This window comes from Nelumbo lutea, chromosome 2 (assembly GCF_056320005.1).
Source record: "Nelumbo lutea isolate HS-2025 chromosome 2, American lotus-T2T, whole genome shotgun sequence".
Taxonomy (NCBI): Eukaryota; Viridiplantae; Streptophyta; class Magnoliopsida; order Proteales; family Nelumbonaceae; genus Nelumbo; species Nelumbo lutea.
This window is the reverse complement of record NC_142685.1, coordinates 22,076,879-22,099,772: the sequence shown is the minus strand read 5'-3', so window position 1 is coordinate 22,099,772 and position 22,894 is coordinate 22,076,879. Positions and strand designations below refer to the sequence as shown.

General features: G+C 36.7%; 1 protein-coding gene across 1 annotated transcript; it reads right to left on the bottom strand.

The window, feature by feature from the left end:
• Positions 1 to 1,558: 1,558 nt before the first annotated feature.
• LOC148869118 (protein tesmin/TSO1-like CXC 5) lies at positions 1,559 to 20,999 on the bottom strand. Its single transcript, XM_088969897.1, has 8 exons — positions 20,144 to 20,999; positions 17,292 to 17,399; positions 16,119 to 16,245; positions 7,786 to 8,130; positions 7,310 to 7,413; positions 7,110 to 7,204; positions 2,662 to 3,087; positions 1,559 to 2,098 (listed from the first exon to the last, which is right to left on the bottom strand). Exons 1-8 carry the CDS (start codon positions 20,482 to 20,484, stop codon positions 1,773 to 1,775), a joined length of 1,872 nt encoding a protein of 623 aa, XP_088826023.1. The 5' UTR covers positions 20,485 to 20,999; the 3' UTR covers positions 1,559 to 1,772.
• Positions 21,000 to 22,894: the final 1,895 nt, after the last annotated feature.

Below are 22,894 nucleotides of genomic sequence, written 5' to 3'. Positions count from 1 at the left end.
TGCATCTACCGGAACTGATTTTCTGAAACTTTCTGATAATGGTACTTTGAAACCTTGATTATGGTAAATCCAATAATTATTAAATGAACAGCATTCCAATTTATTTACCACTCAACTCTTGGTGCATACTGCATACACCTCTTTAGCGTGCAGTAGTAATCACTACAATAACTGAAACGCTAGCTTTTACCAAATATTAATATTGGCACCAGGGAAAAAATTCCTTGTGCGTCTTCCTCTGAATTTTGGACATTAAATCCAGATTTCAATCAATCACATTAAAGTCTATTTATTTTTTATTATTCAAGTTTTACAATATATTTTCACATTTGGCAAATTATACTTTTCATCAACTTCAACCAATTCACATCTTTTAACTGCAAGGCACAGGGGATGCTGCATCATAGTTTTTGCCTCAAAAGGATACATGATCTATTTATTAGGGCTGTTCATGAAACTGATCAACCCAACCAATCCAATCCAAATTAGCCAATTTTTAAATAATGCCGATCCATTTCAGTTTCTCAATTATAAAAACCCAAGAAGTTTCAGTTTGATGGTGTATAAACCGATAAAAACCTAACCAAATCGACTGTCAAGTACAATTATAATTGTTAGCCCTTATCTCTTCTCCATACTTTTCACATCTCCCATAAAAAGTGAAACCTTAAAAAAGTAAAAAGCTGACAAAAGTTACACCAACCTATCACTCATTTATATTCTTAATAAAATAAGTGTCATTTATTTATATTCTAAATAAAATAAGTGAAGTTACAGGAACGAGGGCTGACAATATATTTATTGCTGGTGCTAGAAAAGATGTTAAACAATAATTTACAAATAAAAAAAACTAAAGGAAAACAATTGCAGAATTGTTGTATGCGAAAATTGAAAAAAAAAAAACTTTTTAACTTGGGTTTAAAAAGACAAGAATGATGAATCGGTTTCAAACCCATTAAACCGACCTTTAGGCACATTTAAATTTTACTCAGTTTTTTATTAACTTCGATCGGTTTGGCTTATAAGTCAGCCCAAGCTTATCAGTTCGACTGGCAAAAACATGTAAAACCCAACCCGTCCCGTGAATAGCCCTACTGTCCATTATTTCAAGATGTAGACCCATAAAGCAGATGGATATACTCTGTCAATTACAACAAATTTGTGAAAAAACGGCCATTATCCAACGTTAGACTCAAGCTCCCAGCTATATAGGGCCTTGCTTTCAGACTCAAAATCTCGAACCTACATTCTGATAATTGTCAGTTAAAATTTTAGTATTACATCAAACAATGACTACAAAAATGAGTGAGTTAAATCTATATGCCCCAGTCAAATGGATGGCCCTAAAAATAAAATGCATTCTCCACCTTGGAAATGAGCTTCAGTCAAGAACAAGCATTTATGAGTGAAACCATGTCGCCCATGATCATCCATTTAAAAAGCATCGCATTTGGAGAAAAATTAAAAAAAAAAAAAAAGATATGATTCACCTAGAGATATAATAGAACAAACTACAATATATACTCAGAGGAACATTAGCAGATGAGGCAAAGAGAACTATATAAAAATAAATATATTAATGAGGAAGGAAAAAATGGACCTCATCGTGATCGATTCTTCTTCAATCACGGTGGACCAACAAAGTAACAATGAGGCTCAACATTTGCTTTTAACTACATCAGGAGTAGCTGAATTGAACCTTTCCCAAGTATTACAGAGATGTGGTAATATGCTTCCGGCCACTCCCCTCTCCCTCTCTCTCTACCATTTTTTTACACATCCTCTGTTTCAATCTTTGGTTTTATGTTACCATTCTCAGAGGATTGTCTATCCTTTGCCTGCACCTTGTTATTGGAAGTACTGACTGAAATTATTGTTTGAGGGGTTGACACACCGTTATTAGGATTGCAGTTGACAGGACCTACTGTCTGGAATGTCTCGGCACTGGATGGAATAGGAGCTTTTGTAGTAGTAATTGCACTCATTAGTTGGGATGTCTCAGCATTGGCTGAAACAGGAGCTTTTACAGTTCCATTCGTAGCAGGTTCTTGTTGACTCCCAGCTTCAGTTGTTCTGGCCAACGAAGAACAGTTTGTTTCTGCAATGTGAAACAGAATTACAAGAAAGCTGTTTTTCAGGTGACATGCTGAAAGCAAGAGCATTATAAGACCATCCCCACTTTCTGTGTGAATGAAGAACAAATGCCAGGAGGATATGAAACACTATTTCACTGCAGAGACCCAGTTTCAGAATCACCCCAATTCCATAAATCACTATTTGTTATGGCATTTAAGGTCAGAATGGATACAATGCAGGCCCTAAAGCATTTGTGCAATTTTCATGTGGAAGCCTTTTTGCTCAACCTATCCCCACCCCCCATCCCCCACCCCCCACCACCAGCCCCCCCAAAAATAGAACATGGGAACAAAAAGCAATAAATGACAAGATATTATTTCTAAATTAGTTGGGAAGTTTGAGCCCATCATATTCATCTGAAGGATCCTTTGCCTGTTTCAAGGGACATTCATCAGTGTAGGAAATCTTTCTTTTACGCTTGTCAGTGTAGGAAATCAATGTTTGGCTTTTCATTTTCACAATATAACTAATACTGGCAATGTCCAAAGTTTAGAAACAAGAACACAATCAACTAGAGAAGCTTACCCTTGATACTTGCACAAGCAGTTAGCCTTCGAAGATAATCCCGAAAACCTGTCAGTATAAGCCTTTCCTGCTCTGCATAAACCTCAGTCATGCCCTGCCCAAAAGAAGATTGTGGAGGTACGTTGTGCCCATGGGCCATGGCCCCATTAGGGGAAGGAGCTGCCATGAACATCGAATCTTGTTCATCACACATCAATGCAAGCGTTCCTGGGGACATTGGCCTTCCTTTCTGCATGTCAGCACCATCTGACCCAGAATCATCTGTGCCCATTTTATCAGGCTGAATCCCACTGGAACGATCATCAACCACAGTTTTATTAAGTTCAGATTCTTTGCGATTGTCCTCCTTGGAATGAGTTGATGAAGCATGGGAACTTTCTAGCTGATCTTCCCTATCTACTTGCTCCTCTGTCATGCCTCTCTTCTCTGCAAATGTCATATTATGATATCCAAATGATTAGATTCCCTTTGAGACAAGGTTGCACACAATTTTTATTTCCTTTTTTTTTGGGATAAGTAGACTGCAGTCCACCTCAGAAATCTGAAATTACAGCCCCCTCCTAGTCTACTAATAGCCCCCCCCCCATAAACCACATCCTGTCCATGGCTTTGGCATCAATCCATAGTCAGGATTCAACCCACCTGTACGGTGGGGCTAAGATTTCTGAGGTGGACTGAACTATAAAAACCCCCTTGTTTTGTTTTTTTCAGCAATTACAGTAAGACACTCAACCATACAAGTAGAAATATCTATGAAGATAATGATTTCTGAAGGGGTAAATTTTGTTGGTCATTATTGGTTCAATGACTATCTTTTATTTGTTTTCAATGTCTGATACAAAACAATCAGTAATACGATCTCAATAGCCCCCAGCGAAGTGAATGACATTCGTCAAGTGAAAAACCGACAACACTAGAAAAACATTGATAATCTAATAAATAATCGGACTCTGCTTTAATTTTTTTAAATACAAAAATTTTAAAAGTGAATTACTTTTCAAATTTTATATATAATAAATTAATGTAGATATAACATACCGAGTATATTATTAATAATTCATATTTTTCAAGGCTCCAAGGCACCCACAAAGGCACATAAAGTTGCCTGTGTAGTCAACTTGGTGCACTCATGGGGTGGAAGATGAACAAAACAAACACAACCAAAAACTTTGAGCAAGGATAGGTTTGGAGGTTTGTGAAAAAGAAATTAGAAGGGAGAAGTGTTATTCAGAATAGATGATGGAAGAAGATTTGTTAGATACACAACAGTGCTGACCGCCTCCACCCAAAACCAAGAAGGAACATGAGAATCTTGCAAACGGGTCCGAACTACAGTCAGGATGTGTCTATTCTTTCTTTCTGCTACTCCATTTTGTTGAGGAGTACCAGGACAGGAATTTTGGGATTGGATTCTATGTTGTTTCAAATAAGCCTAAAAATCCTCATCAAAGTACTCTCCCCCTGAATCAGATCATAGGACACATTTTTTCTTTAAATTGGGTATCAACATAAGCTTGAAATAGCTTGAATGTATGATAAACTTCAGAGTTCTTGCAAAGAAAATAAATCCAAGTGAAACAAGTGCAGTCATCAATGAAAGTAACAAAATATTTGAATCCTAGTCTAAAAGTAACTGGAGACAACCAAACATCATTATGTATTAAATAAAAAGGAACTATTCCATGCTCAGAATGAGAAGGGAAGGGTAAAATATGACTTTTGCTCAAACAAGTAATGCAAGGATTATTAACATTCTTAAAGGAAGCAATAGAACTCGGTAAACTACCAGAAGCAAACAAATAATCAAGTTTCTTAGAAAAAGGATGACCGAGGCAACTATGCCACAAGTTCCAGTCATTATTACAACTAAAAGATTCAAAACTAGATGTAATAGAGAGTAAACAGTCGACCCAGTCTACGCCCCTATCCCTTCACCTCCCCAGTTTGTTGTTCCTGTATCAAACAACCATTAGAGGCACCTGTCATGTGATTAGAGGCACCAGAGTCTATAATCCAAAGGTGGTTTGATGAAGGGCAGAAGGTAGAAGACTTACTAGAAAGGCCAATGGCTAAGAAAGCGGAAGAGATAGCCGAGGACATGAGCTACCAATTCCATTCTTCAGAAATACCACCAGAAGTATCATTCTGTGAAGCCACCGAAGTAATGGTAAATGAGGCATCTGATTTCTCTATAAATGTCTAGTAGGCTTTATAAGACCCTTTCTTCTGGTTAGACCCGTTTCCTTTTGGTAGTCGAGTTGGACATTATGTAATGATATGCCCCTACTGCTTGCAATAAGTGCATGTATTCTTCTTCTTACAATGTGAGACAACATATCCAAACTCTTTGCATTCATAGCATTGAATTCGGGAGAAATCCTTTTTCCCTTTTGATTTAGTTGTCAGGAAAACAACATCAATGTTGGAGTATTTCTTCCCATCAAATGTGGTTTGTGTAGAAAATCTGGTTTCAGCTCTCAAAATTTCCCCAAGAATAATATCTAAATCAGGAATTGTTCCTCAACTCAGGATATTGGATCTGACACCTTCAAACTCAGGTCTGAGATGCATTAGGAAATGCATAACCTTCCTTCTATCAAAGTGTTCCTTCATATACTTCACCCAACAATCCGATGGATCCTTTCCCATGTGTACTAACTCATATTCTGTCCAGAGGTTAATAAACCTTGCATAGTATTCCTGGACTTTTCTCTCTCCCTGATAGTATCAAAAGATATCAACCTCTATTTGGTACTGTCCAGAGGTTTTTGATTACTGATATACCTTCTTGAGATACTCATACATCTCATAAGTTGTTCTATAAACTCTCATAGGAATGGCAATGACAACCTCAACCAATCCAAGAATCCATGATGCAATCTTTGCATTATCAATTTTCCACTGATTTAAAGCCTTAATGTTTGAGTCATCAGGTTTAGGTGTAGTTCCATCTAAATAGCCCCAAAGACCCTTTCCCTCAACATGAAACTGGAAGTTAAACTTCCACAAGGCATAGTTCGATCCATTAAATTTAATAAGGACATTCATTCTTTCCGAAGCCATTAGCATTAAAAAAAAATTTGTTGATTTCCAAGACTGATATCAGAAATCGAAGAAGAGATGATGATGGGAAAGCACCTTTCACTCAGATGTCCAGAAAAGGAAACTGTCACAGTATGCTGAACCAAGAGAAGAATAAAACCCTTCTTAAACCAAACTGATTTCAACCAGGCTGAAGAGGGTCACAAGAACTCCTCTGGGCAACACTAGATCTTGAGTTTCAAGCAGATCTGATGTCTCCAAGTGCAGATCGAAGAAAATAAGTAAATCTGGTGGCAGACTTCCAGATTTCATATCTGTCAAGATCTAATTTAAACAGCCTTGGGAGAGAATATTCTAGGTCACTAAAGGATTCCCAAGTATTGTTAGGAAGACCCCTAGATTCCAAAAGATTCAAAGGACAAAGAAGTAAACTCAGTAGATCAGATCGTGACCTGATCTGATACCAATGTCAGAGTCTGATCTAAGTTTGTAAACCCAGGAAAAAGGAGAGACAGCAGCAGATTTGTGGGTGTGTCCAATGGAGAGATCAACACCCTAAGAAAGATATTTATATTAAACTGTAAAAGGACCAAATTGTCCTCACTATACAAGAGAAGAAATAGTGAACAAGATAAAATAAAATACAGCAAGAGGTAAAAATACAAAAATAGCCTCCTTGGTTAACTCTCTTTATCTCTACATTTTGGGTATCATTGACAGGCCTATTTAATAATAAAGGAAGGGTTCAGAAAGAATATATATATGTGTTTGTAGACAGGGGAAAGCAAAGTGTCTTTGGCATTAGAAGTAAGAGTTAAAAAGAATATATTTGATGGCAATAATAAAATCTTAGACTGACAAGTGCATAAATGTGGGTTCAAGTTGAGAGCATCAGTTTCTACGAAAAAACAAAAACATTAAAAAAAATAAAATAAAAAAAAGAGGTCGGACCATCTGAGAACAGCCACTTTGAGCAAGAGTCTCCAAGGTTAGGTCCATAAGCAATCCACCCCCACCCTGGAATGGATAGCTAGGGTCATTATTCGGTAATGGCCCAATTCTAATTATTTTTTGTGGGAAAAGATCATCAAAGATGAACAGAAAAAATACTACGAGCAAGTAGAGATAATATCAGCTTTGCCTTTGTGTATTCAGTCAAATTTGTGAAAAAGATATGAAAACCATTCATCAATTAAAACAATAAAATATTAATACCACCAAGCAGAAATGCTACAGTTCCTGCTTAGTGCTTTATCCAGACAAAGTAGTTAAGCTGGCAATACATAGCTATTGAATGGATAAATGGATATATTTATAGGTGGGCTAGCAGGTACAATAACACTAATATTTAGTTCCAAACTTGAGAGTTGAAGGAAAGTTTACACTCTCTTTCAATCAACATGTACCTGAAAGTGTCTTAGCAGCTTCTCCTGATACCACCACCAAAAGTGTGCAAAGCTCCTTCACATCCTGTGGTTGGATGATATCTGCTAGCAGAGACCTTCAGCATGACCAGTAATGCTACTTAATTAATGTGGAGTTGTGGACATAGATGAAAAGCTGCCATTAACTAGAAAAAATGATAATCTGACAAGAAAATGAATACCTGTATGCAGATTTTGAAGAGCCTAAAACTGCAGTATTAACAACGCGAGCAACGGGGATGGAAGATAAGGAAGAAGAGGGTAAAGAAGCTTTTGGATGATTTCCCTGATTAACAAAGAAAACATTCTGCTCAACCAATGCAATTACAAGTTCTACATATGGTAATCAAATCCAGAAGCAGAGGTCGTTTTGAGGAACAAATTATCCATAAAAACTAAGATAATTGGCAGACGATAAAAAATGAAACACAAAGCATATGGCATCCTTCTGATGCCTGGTGCCTATGCAAACATAAGGCATGGTCTTTTGATTTACAGCCCATTTTTAAATGGCATTTGTATTATGGATCCAGAAGGGAAGGGAAGGGCATCTATTTAATGGGTGAAGGTATAACTTCTGGTGGTTCTATCAACTAGATTCTTCACAAACTGACTACCAAAATGATATTTTCATCAAGGATGCTTGGTTCAAAAATACCTGTGGGAACTGTGCAAGCCTGTGAACAGATAGATCCTTGGCTGTTGTGCAGAAGAAGAGATCCTGACTTTTTCTCTTCTTGGATCCTGGAGGGGATCCAATAGCCCCAGTAATGGCAGCATTGGCTGCCTGTTGGATGTATGCCATGGCATTACCATGGTCTCCATGAAAGAGAGCCCGTCTCTCCTCACTGCCTTCAAAGTTTTTACAGTCCATGCATTTACAATTTTCAGAGCACAGAATGTTGGCTTGAAAGCACTCGCAATACTTCTTGAGGCATCCTGATTTCTTGCAGTGACATCCTTTGTTGTGCTTTCCCACCATTGGAACCTCCCCCGCATCCTCCTAGATTCATTTCAGTGGTTCAAATAAATGTCCACAGCCAAAATTAAAAATAAGAACAAAATCTATTCAGCATTCAATAGGGTGTAAATTGAAAATACTTTAGAAGTATACACCGATTACAAATTTTACAGTTTATTAGCACTAAACACTAAAAGCCACATCTAGGTTCTGTTCAAATTCGAACCGTCCATGTGATATTGTGATGTAACTTTGAATTGGTATCACACTGCAACTGCATGCAGTAGGGAGTAAATTGAAAATACTTTAGAAGTATACACCTATTACAAATTTTACAGTTTATTAGCAGTAAACACTAAAAGCCACATCTAGGTTCTGCTCAAATTCGAACCATCCATGTGATAATGTGATGCAACTCTGCATTGGTACCACACTGCTACCCCCACCCCCCCACCCCACCCCACCCCACAAAGGAGCAAGGAGACTTATGCACTGAGCAAAGTGATAAAAAAATGCAGTAATATACAGATTTTACTGGAATTAAAATCAAGAGGAAGTCATATTTATATAATCTAAGTTTTTAATTGTTTCATTATATTTCTGCAAAAGGAAATTATGTGAGCTTCTTTAAGTATATGGTTTTTCAAAGCAAGCGTCTGATTTATCAAGACTTGTTTTGGCATCAATAACGATCCAAATTTTGCATTATTCAGTACTGAGTTGTAAACAGATGGAATGCGGGAAGCTTTCATTTGACATACCAGATTCCAGGAAGAAAAGTCAAAAAATCCACTTAGCACAGTCTAATAACATGTCCCATTTAAAACCAAACATGAAATTCTTGCAGTAAGATATAGATTTTCATGGAACAAAGCTCTGGCATGCATTTAGTTATTTACAACTCATAAATAAATAGCTTCACTAAAATGGGCATTTCAACCAAGTAGATTGGTAATTGTGTTTTGTATATCTGAGATATATTTTTTTCATACTCCCATCTTTTCAGCTTTTTGCATTTAGAGTCATGTTATATTGCCCCAGCATGTAGCTTCAAATTTGTAATTTAGACAGGATTGGTTGTCTCATCTGAGCTTATTTCAAGCATCAATTTTTCTCCAAGTTCTTCAACAGTTTATGCTAGGTTCTCAATAGGTTGTTTTTTTATGAGTTTTTAAGGCAGAACATTTTGGCTGTTGTATTGGGATTACTCCTCACTCAAACATGGCAAGGGAAGTACCTCAGCTCCAATCACACTATTTTATCAGCCTCAACCAAGATCCATGAGACTAACCACACATGCTTGAAGAGACAATGAATGGGACCAGATCTTTTGGCATTCTATTGTTTTTGGAAGGGTTGTCAAATGAATGGGTATATGGACCTAATCACAATAGAATGGACTAAGGCAAAGTTATCCAGGTTTTTAAACAGGCTGGATGTGGAACTGAGCCCAGCCTGACCTGGCCCCAAACAAACAAATCTTTAACACCTTTTGCTTCATCTGTCCACCATTGAAAGATAATAGCAGATGTTTGATTGCATTCTTCACCTAGATTTTGTTTTGTTCAATTTTCAAGTCACGGGTAAAATCTCACATCATCATTTAACAACTTGAAATCACAGAGACAAGACTTAATTAGTGTGCATGATCATCTATTTTGTTGGGATGTGAAGAAATCTGCTTTTGAATGTGTATGTATATGTGTTTTGTCAGGAGCAATAAACATGGACGAATGGATGAACTTAGTTTATTTGAGTTTCTATAAAAGTATGCCAAGAGTGGTGAGTGATTTCCATGCTCCAATTGATTCTAGGCACCTCATTGATGATTCTAGGATTTTTCTCTTCTTTCTATATCTTTACATTGACGAATGGATGAACTTAGTTTATTTGAGTTTCTATAAATATATGGCAAGAGTGGTGAGTGATTTCCATGCTCCAATTGATTCCAATGACGAATGGATGAACTTAGTTTATTTGAGTTTCTATAAATGTATGGCAAGAGTGGTGAGTGATTTCCATGCTCCAATTGATTCCAGGCACCTCATTGATGATTCTAGGATTTCTCTCTTCTTTCTATATCTTTACATTGACGAATGGATGAACTTAGTTTATTTGAGTTTCTATAAACGTATGCCAAGAGTGGTGAGTGATTTCCATGCTCCAATTGATTCTAGGCATCTCATTGATGATTCTAGGATTTCTCTCTTCTTTCTATATCTTTACATTAATTCTAAAAGTAGCCACTACAGCCATCAATAGCCATAAGTTCTTCATCAAATATGCCCATTCAACATTCCCAAAGGACTGAAACTAACCAGCTAAGTTTTTCTTTAATTTTCCTATTTGAGCCATTTTCATCCTTTTGTGTCAAATTATCTCCTATTGCTCTCATAGTTGTATCAATAAACCTTCATAAGCTTTCATCATAATAAATTTCACCTCAAAAATCCACCTAACAGCCTAGATTTTATAATTCTTGGGCCTTCTTTAGAAAGTGGAATTTTTGTCCTTTTGTGCAAGACATACTACAAACCCTACCAGACTTGGTTGGCCCCTTCATCTATCCAACCTAAACCTACTTATAAATTTTCATTGAAAAATTCCAACCCTAGACCTATTTTCCTCAAATCAAAACGTTTCTCAATTTTGGGACAAATCTACAAGTATTGCAATTAAGATCCAAGACCAAACAAATCTCTACTTTTAGTCTTAAAATCCTCCCAAACCCTATTCTAGCTAAGTTAATTTCTTCCTAACTCACCCTTGGGCCATTGTCACCCTACATCAAATTGATACCAAGCAAGTGATCCTACAACAATTTGGTACCAACAAACAAGTATATTTCCATCAGAAGGTACCAGCTAGCTTGCTGGTTGTAGTGGAGACCTGGGTCGAACCCCACTTTCATCAGGATTTGGGTTGTTTTGGGGTTCGGGTGAGGGCTACCCCCCCCCCACACACACACACTGTGTAGCTCATTTCCCTAGCAAAAGAGATTATAAATTTCCATGATTTTTTTATCACCCATTAGAAATCAAATTGGTGAATTAAACAGAATGCATTCATCCCACCGGCCATTATCCAACCGGATCCACCTGGGGACAAGGGATAACTTATCCAGATGAATTTAATCTGTTAATATCAATTGATTGAGCAGCTTAGAGAACAGAATCAAATCTTGCGTGTTAATTATGTATATCTTTCACTTAGAGATATACCATTGCAGAATGCTCAACTCATGTGGTCCAATTTGCAAGAGAATCCAGTGTGTTGTAAGCCGGATAGATTTTTAGTCAATGCTAGTTGAGAGGAGCATTTTAGGTAGGTGGAGGTTAAAACTATGACCAGATTAATATCAGATCATTGGCCTTTGTAGTTACAGTCAGATGAATTATCTTTCAGTCCTATACTATTCAGGTTTGAAAATATGTGGACAACACAGTGTTTTAAAAGCAAAAGGCGCAAAAAAATGCGCAAGGGCAATTTTGCTTCCAAGGCACAAAGCGAGGCACTCATCTTTTTGAATCAAGGCGCAAAAAAAAATCTAAAAAATTCAAAAAAATGCCAAAAATTCAAATTAGGGTCTTAAATTCTTAATCCCTATAAAAAAGGTTTTACAACTTTAAGTTCCCTTTAAAAATATCTTTTATTAGGATGAATGAATGAGAAACATTAGCAAATATGGATATTTTTACTTAAGGTATAAAACCTTTTTTATAGGGATTGAGAATTTAAGACCCTAATAAGGATTTGTTTGGGTTTGCCTCAAGGGACTTGGTCAGGGCTCCAGCCCAGCTACTAAACAAACAAACAAACAAAAAACAGAAAAATGCACAGATTCTCAAAAGACACATGCCTGGGCTGAAGCCCAAGGCGCAACAGGCACACGCCTTTTGAAAATACTCCACTAGGGACCTAGACAAGGCGCATACCCTAAAATGTGCCTTGCCTGTGCGCCTAGGTGCGCCTTTTAAATCACTAGGACAACGCACCCAAATTTCAATGAAAACATAGACTTGTGATGGAAAGAAGGGTAAGCAGAAGGGAGTGTTGGGTTTTAGTTTATGCAAAGGTTGGGGATGATCAAAAATAAGTTGAAGTTTTGGAATGTTCAGGATTTTAGAAGAGTTGAGTAAAAAAATGGAGATTTTAAGACAGGTGGAGGAGGTGGATAGGATAGAAAGGGAGGAGAGTAGGGGATTGCAAGAGGAAAAGAGAAGGAAAAGAATGGAGTTAAGGGCTGAGCTAGAATTGATTTTAAAGAGGGAGGAAATCTGTTGGCAACAAAAGTCGAGATGTAAGTGGTTGAGGGAAGGGAAACGAAATAGCAAGTACTTTCATTTGTTAGCAAATGAGAGAAAAAGAAGAATAAAATATCAAAACTAGTAGAGAATGGAGAAGAAATACGGAATAAAGCAGAAATTGAATCAGTGTTAACTTCCCATTTTAGAACCTTTTTGCCCAACTGTCCTCTCGACTCTCAAGGCCTAGGTTAGTGGGTCTGTTTTGGGATAGAATTCCAAGGGAGGTGGCTGTGAGATTAGAAGAACCTTTTTCATTGGGAGAAATAAAGAAAGCGGAGATGAGTATGAGTGGAGATAAAGCACCTGGTCCTGATGGATTTATGCTATCATTTTGCCAAGAATGCTGGGAGACTATAAAGGAGGACTTGTAGAAAGTGTTTAATGATTTTTATGAAAGAGGGAAAGTGGGGAGAGAAATGAATTCCACATTTGTTTCCTTAATTCCTAAATGTGCAGGGGTTGTCTCCACCAAAGATTTTAGGCCCATAAGTCTCACAACAAGCTTGTACAAAATCTTGGCAAAAGTTATATCGATCAGAATGAAAGAGGTGTTGCATTACGTGATTTCAAGTGAACAAGGGGCTTTGTCAAAAATAGACAAATTATTGATCAAATTCTTATAGCGAATGAGGCTGTGGAGGAGTTTAGGAAGGGAAAGAAAAAAGGTTTTATTTTCAAATTGGATTTGGAGAAAGCCTATGACCATGTGGATTGAGGGGTTTTGCAAAGGATGATGGAATAAATGGGATTTGGGAATAGATGGATAAAGTGGATGATGCAGTGTTTAAAAAAACATTCATTTCTCAATTCTCATCAATGGTGCTCCACAAAATTTTTTTTTAGGCAACCAGGGGAATTTGACAAGGTGATCCTTTGTCCCCTATGTTGTTTCTCTTGGTGGCTGAGATTATAAGAAAGTTGCTGAAAAGGGCTGATGAGAGAGGGTTTTTTCGAGGTTCTAGAGTGGGTAGGCAAGGACAGGTGGTGTCACATCTGCAATTTTCAGATGATACTTTGATTCTTGGGGAATTTAGGGGTATTTAGGACGTGAGAGCTTTGAGGTGTATTTTGAGGCTAGTGGAAGAGGTAACTGGGCTGAAGATTAACCTCTCAAAGTGTAATTTGGCGGGGACCAATTTGGAGAGTGTTTTAGTGGAGGAGTGTGCCGGAATCTTGGGTTGTGGTATTAGGGAGTGGCTCGTTAAAATATTCAGGACTACCTTTGGGGGGAAGCCCAAAGTTGCCAGGGTTTTGGGATGGGGTGATAGAGAAATTTGGTAAAAGGCTAGCCATTTGGAAGAAAAATTACATATCTAAAGGGGAAGGGTAACTTTGATTAAGTCAACTCTGTCGAGTATTCCAATTTTCTTTTTGTTAGTTTATCAAGCCCCAGTGAAAGTAGTGCAAAAATTGGATAAGTTAATCAGGGACTTTCTTTGGAACGCAAGGAATAATAAGGTCAATCATTTGGTGAATTGGTCGGAGGTCTATAAACCTAAAGAAGTTGGGGTTGGGGGATAGGAAGTTTTGGGCGAAAAACAGGGCATTGTTAAGTAAGTAGTTGTGGAGATTTCCTAAAGAAAGGGAAGCTTTGTGGCATTTGGTCATAGGAAGCATCTATGGCTTAGACCCTAATGGATGGGACTCCAGAGCAAGAAGAAGACCCAATGCCAGAAGCCCTTGGAAAGCAATTTTGTCTTTACTTTTTCACAACACATAAGATACGATGTTATTTCAACACAAGGGTAAAATTTTGGGAGGGCATCTAGTGGGGGGATGCAACACTTTGCCAATTGTTCCCAAGAATTTACAGGATGTCAAAATTCAAAAACAAAACTATTGCTAATTGTTATTCCTTGACTAATTCTAGAATGGTGTGGGACTTGGATTTAAGGAAGAATTTAAGAGACCGTGAAACTAATGAATTGATCCCTAGGGATGGCAATTTTCCCCATCCCCAATGGGGACCCGACTTCCCCAACCCGATGGGGTTGGGAATGGGAATTGTTTCGGTAAGGTGGGGACGGGGACGAGGATTAATAGGAATCCCCAATCGGGCCCGGGGCCGGGGATGGGGATTGAGATCCCCGCCCCGACCCCGATTATATATATATATATATATGTTATTTATATTAAATGTATATTATTTATATATATGGGAAAATCTATGATGCAGAAAAGATATGGTATGGAAAGAGTTTTGACCCATCAAAACCCACCCATGAATTTTGATAAATAACACCTTATTTGCTACAACGTTTATGATTTCAATTTATTGGTTAGTTGTTTTTATTTAAATTTTTTATTTATTTTTCAAAAAAAAATCTATTATCTAAAAAGTTTGGGGGATTTAGGTCCCCGCGGGGAACCCATCCTCGTCGGGGATCGAGAATGGAGGACAAATTTTATCCCCAACAGGGATCGGAGACGGGGATGGGGGTTAATTTCAGAATCGGGGGCGGGGACGGGGAATATGATCCTCACCCCATTGCAATTCCTATTGATTCCCTTGTTCAAATTACTTCAAGACATTGTTCTTAATCATTCAGGTATTGATGAGAGGGTTTGGACCCCATCCATAAAAGGTAGTTATACTTGTTCATCTTTTTCTAAAGTCCTTGTTAACCAAGTTGACAGCCATTCCTCCCCAACCAAAGAATTATGGTCCAGCCCAATCCCCCCCTCCAAAGTAAAGTTGTTTTGTTGGGAGGTAGCAAAGCAATTCTTAAACACCTAGCAGACTCCGAAGGAAGTGTAAAAATTGGGCTCTTTCACCCCATGTTTGTGTTCTTTGCTAGAAAGACAGGGACCAACCATCTTCTTTTACAGTGCTCTTATGCATCCTAGATTTGGCATCTTTTTGTCTCCTTGGTGGGCAAAGAGTGGACAACTCCTGCAAAGGTGGTGGATATGTTTAAACCACAAGTTATGAGACCTTCTACACCGAGACAGAAGATTTTATGGCAGTGTGTGAGAGGTGCAGTGTTGTGGGGTTTATGGAATGAAAGAAACAGCAAAATATATGAACAAAATTACAAAGATGTGGAGGAGTTTATCGAACTTACAACTATAAGGGTTGCACACTAAGCTCAAGTCAACAAAGAGTTCAATGAAGTAAGCCTGAATGATTTATTAAGAGAGTGGAACATAATTCCCAGTTTTAATAACAAGGTACCACAAAGTAGGGGTGCTCACGGTTAGGTTAACCGAGCTGTGGGCCTATTTTTCAAACCGAACCAGTATTACCAATTTTTGGAAAATCGGTAACCAAAACCAAAGCCGACTGGTCAACCAATTGACCGCTTCAATTAATCGACAATTTTTCGGTTTTTATATTTAATATATATCATATAAAAATATATAATAAAAAACAAGAAATACATATAAAATATTATATTATAAATAATATATTATATATTATATATTATAAATAATATATTATATATTATATATTATAAATATATATTTATATATAATGCATATATATTAATTTATAATATATAGATAATATAAAATAGATATGAAAAATATGTATAATATACATATAATATATGAATATATGTACACCGGTCAATTCAGTTAACCACCTGTGTTTTATATTGGTTAACTAAAACCGAACCAACCAATCGGTTAACTGGAATTTTTGGTTCAGTCTCATCAGTTCGGTTCGGTTTTCGGTTTTTTTATGTTGGAAATTGTAAATGGGTATTGACTTGCAAATACCGGGAGTTCAGGAGTGGGAAGAGTGGTTAGGGATTCAGCTGGCAATGTAATTCTTAGCTTTTCAGGGCCAGCTGGTTTTGGAAATTCTCTAAGGTCAGAGATGTTGGCTTTAATCCAAGGCCTTAAACTGATAATTGAGCAAGGGTTAATGAATATAGTGGTTGAAGGGGACTGTCAAACAGTTATTTTTTGGATGCAATCTCAGGAATTGATACATTGACAATTTAGACAGTTGGTGAGATTGGCTCAATCCTTGGGTACCAACTTGAAGTCTTGAACATCTCATTTATTCAGATTCCCATGAATGCAAATAAGCTAGCTGACTCCCTGGCGAGATTGGGGGTAGGTAAAGATAGTTTGGATGGGGTTGCCCAGGGCAGGGCTGTAATCTGTAAGAGGAATTTCTTTTGCTGTTTTTGACCTTTTTGGTCTCTTTTGGTTTGATTTAAAGGCTGTTGTATTTTAGGCCACCTGCTGTGGTTTTTAGAAGTGTGGTTTCTGCTCTTTAATGAATTAATCTTTGATGCTTATCAAAAAAAAATATATGTATTTCTTTCAGTAAAAACCAGCAGTTCTGGTATCCATGTGTACATATAGTAGTCACTTATTTCAACTAGTTTACAGTTCAACATATTTATTAACTCCTTTAGAGCAAGAGAGGTAAGGGGAAAGGGAGAGGGAGAAAGGTGGATAAAGAGATAGCCAAATGTCTGTATAAAAGAATATGCAGTCACCTTTGATGAATACCTTCAATAGAGCCTTAGGTCTCCTAAGTTCTAGTATTTATATTTCACAAAATGACATAGGCTACTACAAATGCAGCCAACTTGGAAGCTAATAGGTAGCTTTATACCTTTCATGGAACCCCAGAGTTCTAAATTTCATCATTAGTCACACAGACAATCAGAACATTTTATTACCCCTAACCCCATTAATGTAAAGAAAATGAAAAGGCAAAAAAAAAAGGTCTTAATTCAGACTGTGCAATAACATTCATAACAAAAAAAAAAAAAAACAGTAATAACTAAAAAGCATATGGTATGTACTACGATTGTTTTCTGAGGCGAAATTTTGAGGTTATGAACAATAGCAACCAACAATAAATTAGGAAGAAATCCAAACCTTTCCTACAGCACTTTAATAGTAATGCATACAAATAAGCAAAGTACTTACAATTTTAAACACCGTGAATTTTTGCAATTGCATTGTTTTTGTTTCTTTGGAGTGCTGTCTTTTACTTCTATGCCAGGCCGTGGGCGTGATCTTGGGGATTCTGGCTTTCTGAATAAATAGAAGTGTTAGTGTTAGAGACCAAAAGAATTTTTTTAAATTCCTCTGTTGAGTATAATAATACATACAGAAACCTCATGTAGGTAGACTTTGAGCTTTTCCAAGAATAACTTAGCCAACATTATCAAAGAGTTGAAAGCATAGCAAAAGAACAAAGGAAGCGAAGAATGTGATATACATCTGTGTGTGTGCATTGCATTTATTGAATTTCACCTTTGGTTCTATGCATATCTTCAATACGTACAATACTAAGGGGGGGCATGTTTTGTGTGTGTGTGTATTGGGGGGGAGGGGGAGATCTTCATTGGTTGTTGTAAGTTTCTATGTACAAGTGTCCTTGACATTTTCCAATTTTGAAATGGTATCAATAGACTGACTTGTATTGTTGTTGTGGATAGAATTGATGAACTCATTTTTTGTCTACTTTCTACATCTTAGTTCTAACTTTTTCATTTGTGTGAATGGGTCCTTTCATACTACACAAGGTTGATCCACCCAACGGATGTAGAAATTGGCTTGGCTTGACTTAACAGAAAACACAATGACTTTGGACCTTATCCTGACTTGGTTACCAGAAAAAGAAATTTCTGAAAAGAGCATGAGTACCTGAATGCTCTAAGAAAAAGAAAACATTTGCATGGTGATATGCATTCTTTTTTAATAAAATTGATAGTATATATTGCCTTCGAACTGTGTTGCATAAACACTTTAAATGAGTGTCATGTCTATGTTGAACACTTCAATTTTCAGCATTTCTATGTTCCACACCTTGTCCATGCTCTATCCCTGCCATATCTGTGCCACATGGTCTCCAAATTTTAAAAAATAAACTCATTGTAACGGGTAAAAATGTGCAGTTCAATCATAAGGAAGGATTTGTAGTGGGTCTAGTGGCATATTCTCAATCATATTAGATTGGGCTTTTATGCTTAAAAAATTCAAGATATAAGAACTAATCATGGCAGAATAGTGAAAATATCTTATGTGCATACTTTTGGTATTTCCTTCAACAGATTTCTTTCTCTTCATACTGTTTTACTTGTAAATCTTCATTTTTCATTGTGAAAGTATATACTGTCACAAGTCCAATTCCATTTAATGCAATAATAATAATAATAATAATAATAATAATAATAACAATAATAATAATAATAATAATAATAATAATAATAATAATAAATATAACTATCATCATCACCATCCTTTCTACCACCCTCATGTTAGATGAATTGGCAGGCAACTGCAGCCAACAAGGGAAGTCTCAAGGATGAATCCCCTCAAAGACTGTGTGCCACATAGAATGCCTCCTCTGTAGTTTGTGAGTTGTCAGATTCTTTGAGATACCAGATGGGTACCACCAGGGGAAAAAATGCCTATCTTTGCCAAGCATACCTTCCATAAATCCAGGATATGTCTGGGAGATTCTATGCATTTCAAAGTTGCCCAAGAATTTAATGGTAGGAAAATTACACAACCCATAGACATATTTAGGGAACAAGATTATCAAAATAACTCAAAAACCACCCAATATCTTCTAAATTTAAGTACTAGGTTCTCTAGATTTAGGAAGAAAGAAACAAATTCAAGGTTGCCCAAGAATTTATTGGTAGAATACATTATACAGCCCACAGACACAATTTAGGGACAAGATTATTGAAAGAACTCAAAAACCACCTGATATCTTCTAAACTTAAGTACTAGGTTCTCTAGATTTAGAAAAAAAAAAAAACTAAATTGTTAACCATTGGATATCTTCTAAATTTAAATGGTAGGTTCCTTGGATTTAGAAAGAAAGAAAACAAAATGGTTATATACATCTATGATTTCTTTGAAGAGAACAATTCAAGATACAAAGCATCCCATCTTTACTGCTTTTTTATATCATTATTCACTAAAGATATTGCTTACATTTATGGATCATAACTCCACAGCTAACCTACAAGAATAATAATTTCACAATCTGAGTCATAAAATGCAGCTAAAGTCGGATATTGAAGATCTACTAGACTACTACCGACAACTACCACCAAGAAAATTTATTGATCAAAAAAAACAAAACTACTACCAAGAAAAATAATCATTTTGTATGGTATAACTTCAAGCTGAAGGCATATTATTTCCTGTTTTCAAGAAAGAAATCAAGTGTAAGTTCAAACATAATTTGTCTGTCAACAATCTCAGAGCAGTTGCTTTTCTGTTGTTTGTTAAAAAACGATCAAATATAGGCAGACCAAGTTACACTGTTTCTTCATCATCTGATCTCTCAATTAACACAAACTAGCTTCCAAACTCAAATACAACATATGACGACAAGCTTACCATTTTTAGCTTTAAAAACAATAAAATTTTCTGATGATAGTGTAACAAAAGTATCATATCAAATATATTCTGATAATTGAACAACTTTATATATATATATAGATATATATATATATATATATATATATATATATATATATATACAGAGAGAGAGAGAGAGAATAGAAATTTGAGAAAAAAAAAACAGAACAAAATAATGGCTTTGCAGAAAATCTAAAATAAAATAAGTAGAAAACTGAAAAGGAAAAAGTATGAAAAAGAAAAGAAAAGCAACAAGAGCAAAAGAACATTAGTGATGCAGCGGGTGAAAAAAGAATGCTGGTTAAATTGCCTGAAAAACTGAAAGCTTTCACCTTCCTCCTAAAATCAATTAAACAAAAAAGTATCATCCTAAATAACGGTTGCAGAAAACTTACACAACTGGAAACGAAGGACGGGGAAGCGAAGGTTGAGGCTGCAGAGGCGGCTGTGACTGTTGCTGTGACAGTGACTGTGATTGTGGTTGTGACTGCGGCTGTGGATGTGGATGTAACTGTGGTTGTGGCTGTGCCTGTGGGTGTGGATGTAACTGTGATTGTGGCTGCGGGTGCGGGTGTTCCGGCAAGACGACGCCCGCCGATGCACTGCAGAAAGCCGTGAAATCCAGCTGCCTCGCGAGCTTTTTCGGCGGGAAATCTGAGGTCGCTGCAACCGTCCCCGTTGTCCTAATCGACTGGAGCTTTTTCAGCGAGAAATCCCCGCCGTTACCTTGCTCCATCGGCTTTAAAATTGAAAAATTAAATAAAATTTGAAACGGACGACGACGAATTCAATCAAATAAATTTTCTTCAACCACCACAAAATCCCTCAAAAATCATCTTAAATTAGATAACTTCCGGATCGAGCAGCCTCTCGAAGATCGCCGATAAATAGTTAAAGGAAGGAGAAACCGTGTCGTTATGCAGCTGCAAATTAAACCCCGGAACCCGGCAAATGTCGACCGGAAATTGTTGCAGAGTGACTGGACTCCGGCGAACTCGATCAGTACGTGCGGAGACAAAGTGCAAGGAGATACAGAAAAGATGGGATTTTTGCTCAAAAATATTTGTTCGAGAGAATAAAATTGAAGGGAAGGGAAGGGAGAGAAGGGAGTAGAGAAGCTATTAGCCTCTCTCCTCCCTCTCGATCTTTTGAAATTCAATTTGTAAATATTGGACGGCTAGATGAGGATGGTAATCCCATCTGACGGTAGATGCTAAGGGGATTGATCCGACGGTCGAAATTCATAGGCGAAGGTATGGTGGATTGGTAAACGTTGGATTGAGGGAGATATGAATTTTCAAGGAAAGTGGTGCGAGTGGAAAGTGCTGACTCCTTGGGGAATTTTGTATGTTTCTAATGATTTCGATTTATTTATGGAATAAAAGTAAAATAAAAAATTGGCGCTAAAAATGCCAGGCCATTGAACCTTTGAGCTTGATTTTGTATGGGCTCCTCTTTAATTTTGACACGTGCGACATGGATTTTTGTTTTTGGCACGTGGGCTTTAATAGATTCCCTGTCTTTCAATTGGTCGGGCCTTGTCTAGACTTTGAGCACTTGATCCCCACTAATATTAAATCACATCCTTTTTACGTTTGGTATACAAAATTTTCGGTACCAAACCAATAGAAATCGATCATACATACCATTAGAAGAAAAAAAAATCTTTCTAATTTTAAAATGAAAAGTACAATGACAGATTGCTATTGATATTGATATGGTACATAAAATTTTATGTACTAAGGATATAGAGGAGGATTATTGGATGAGGGACTGTTTGATAACAGCTGAATGGCTGAATTGATCAATTGAATGACTTATTTCATTGTTTTTTAGTGAGATCCTAAAATCAAGGATTAAGGATATGACTGATATCTTCTTTTTTCTACATATCTTTAATTTTGTGGTTATTAGAGTGTCCACCTAGTATTTTAAAGTTTTAAATATTAAAAAAAAAACTTTGTATTAATGTATCTATACATATTTATGGATGCATCAATACTGATATTATACTTCCAATTCAAGCATATTACATTGATGTTTTAATCCATGCCTAAAACATGTTATTGTTTAATTATTTTATCCATTCAAAACAATGCAATAAGTCATTCAGTTCAGATATTTTAGTTGCTATCAAATAGCCCTATAGACACAAATGTTGGTACATAATCTAATTATTAATCGAGGATAAGGAGATAGACATTCTATTATACCTGAAAAAACATTAGCCTTAATGTTTTGAAAATAAACGTGTCAATTCTCTTATTTTCTCTTAAAATATTATGGTTGTAAATAAATCTAATGAATCCAATATACCCGGCCAAAATTGATTTGTTAATATCTTAATTTAAATTGAATCTTATTCATAGGTTTTGATATAGAGTGTCATTAATAAAATCATCTAAATGTATGTAGAGCCAACGTCGAGAAAAATTTTGGACAATCAAGACAAGTAATAAACAATAGGGGCAATTTCCTTAAAGGATCCCTGCTGTTTGCGAAATTGACTAACTATATTCTTATTATTTACATATTATCTTAAAGTACATTACTGAACGCTAATGGAAATAAATGAAATAATGGATTTGCCATCCACTATTCCTCAAATTTCAAAATAAAACCCAACTAATTAGCAGCTCCGATGATGATGCTTGATCCCTTTTTCTGGCGAGCTGTGTGTTTCACCGCTAGAAGGCGGTGAATACAATGGTGTTCCCCTACCCCCAGACATGCAAGACTACTAGAACGCCACCGGAACTTCTCAGAGTGTGTTTCGCATTAGAGTTTGTCAACCATATATTAGATCGAGGGAAAGAAAGGGAGAGGAAGAAGCAAAAAACAAAAACTGGGAGGAGCTGCTGCCAAGTTTAAGGCGGTGATAAAATAGGGTCCTCTTCTTCTCCTTCTTCATCTTCATCGTTGTTCATTGTCTTATTGGCGGAGAATGGCTTATTGGGGTTGGGGATGCTTGGTGAGTGAGTGAGTGAGTGAGAAAGAGAGAGAGATAGAGAGAGAGAGAGAGAGAGAGAGAGAAAGGCTTATTGGGGTTGCTCGACGAGTGTCACAAACCCGAGACATTCCTGCCTGCCTCCTCTTTTCCCTTTCTCTATTCTTGTGTTGTGCCCAAATCTTTTTCAATGTGAGAA

Bases quoted from the DNA above. Each gene is read 5' to 3' on its own strand.
- LOC148869118 (XM_088969897.1), bottom strand. From the start codon at position 20,484: ATGGAGCAAGGTAACGGCGGGGATTTCTCGCTGAAAAAGCTCCAGTCG. The intron at 7,414-7,785 runs GTATTTTTGAAC...TTTGTTAATCAG, and splicing joins GGCTTGCACAGTTCCCACAG to GGAAATCATCCAAAAGCTTC. The intron at 2,099-2,661 runs GTAAGCTTCTCT...TTCACATTGCAG, and splicing joins TGCTTGTGCAAGTATCAAGG to AAACAAACTGTTCTTCGTTG.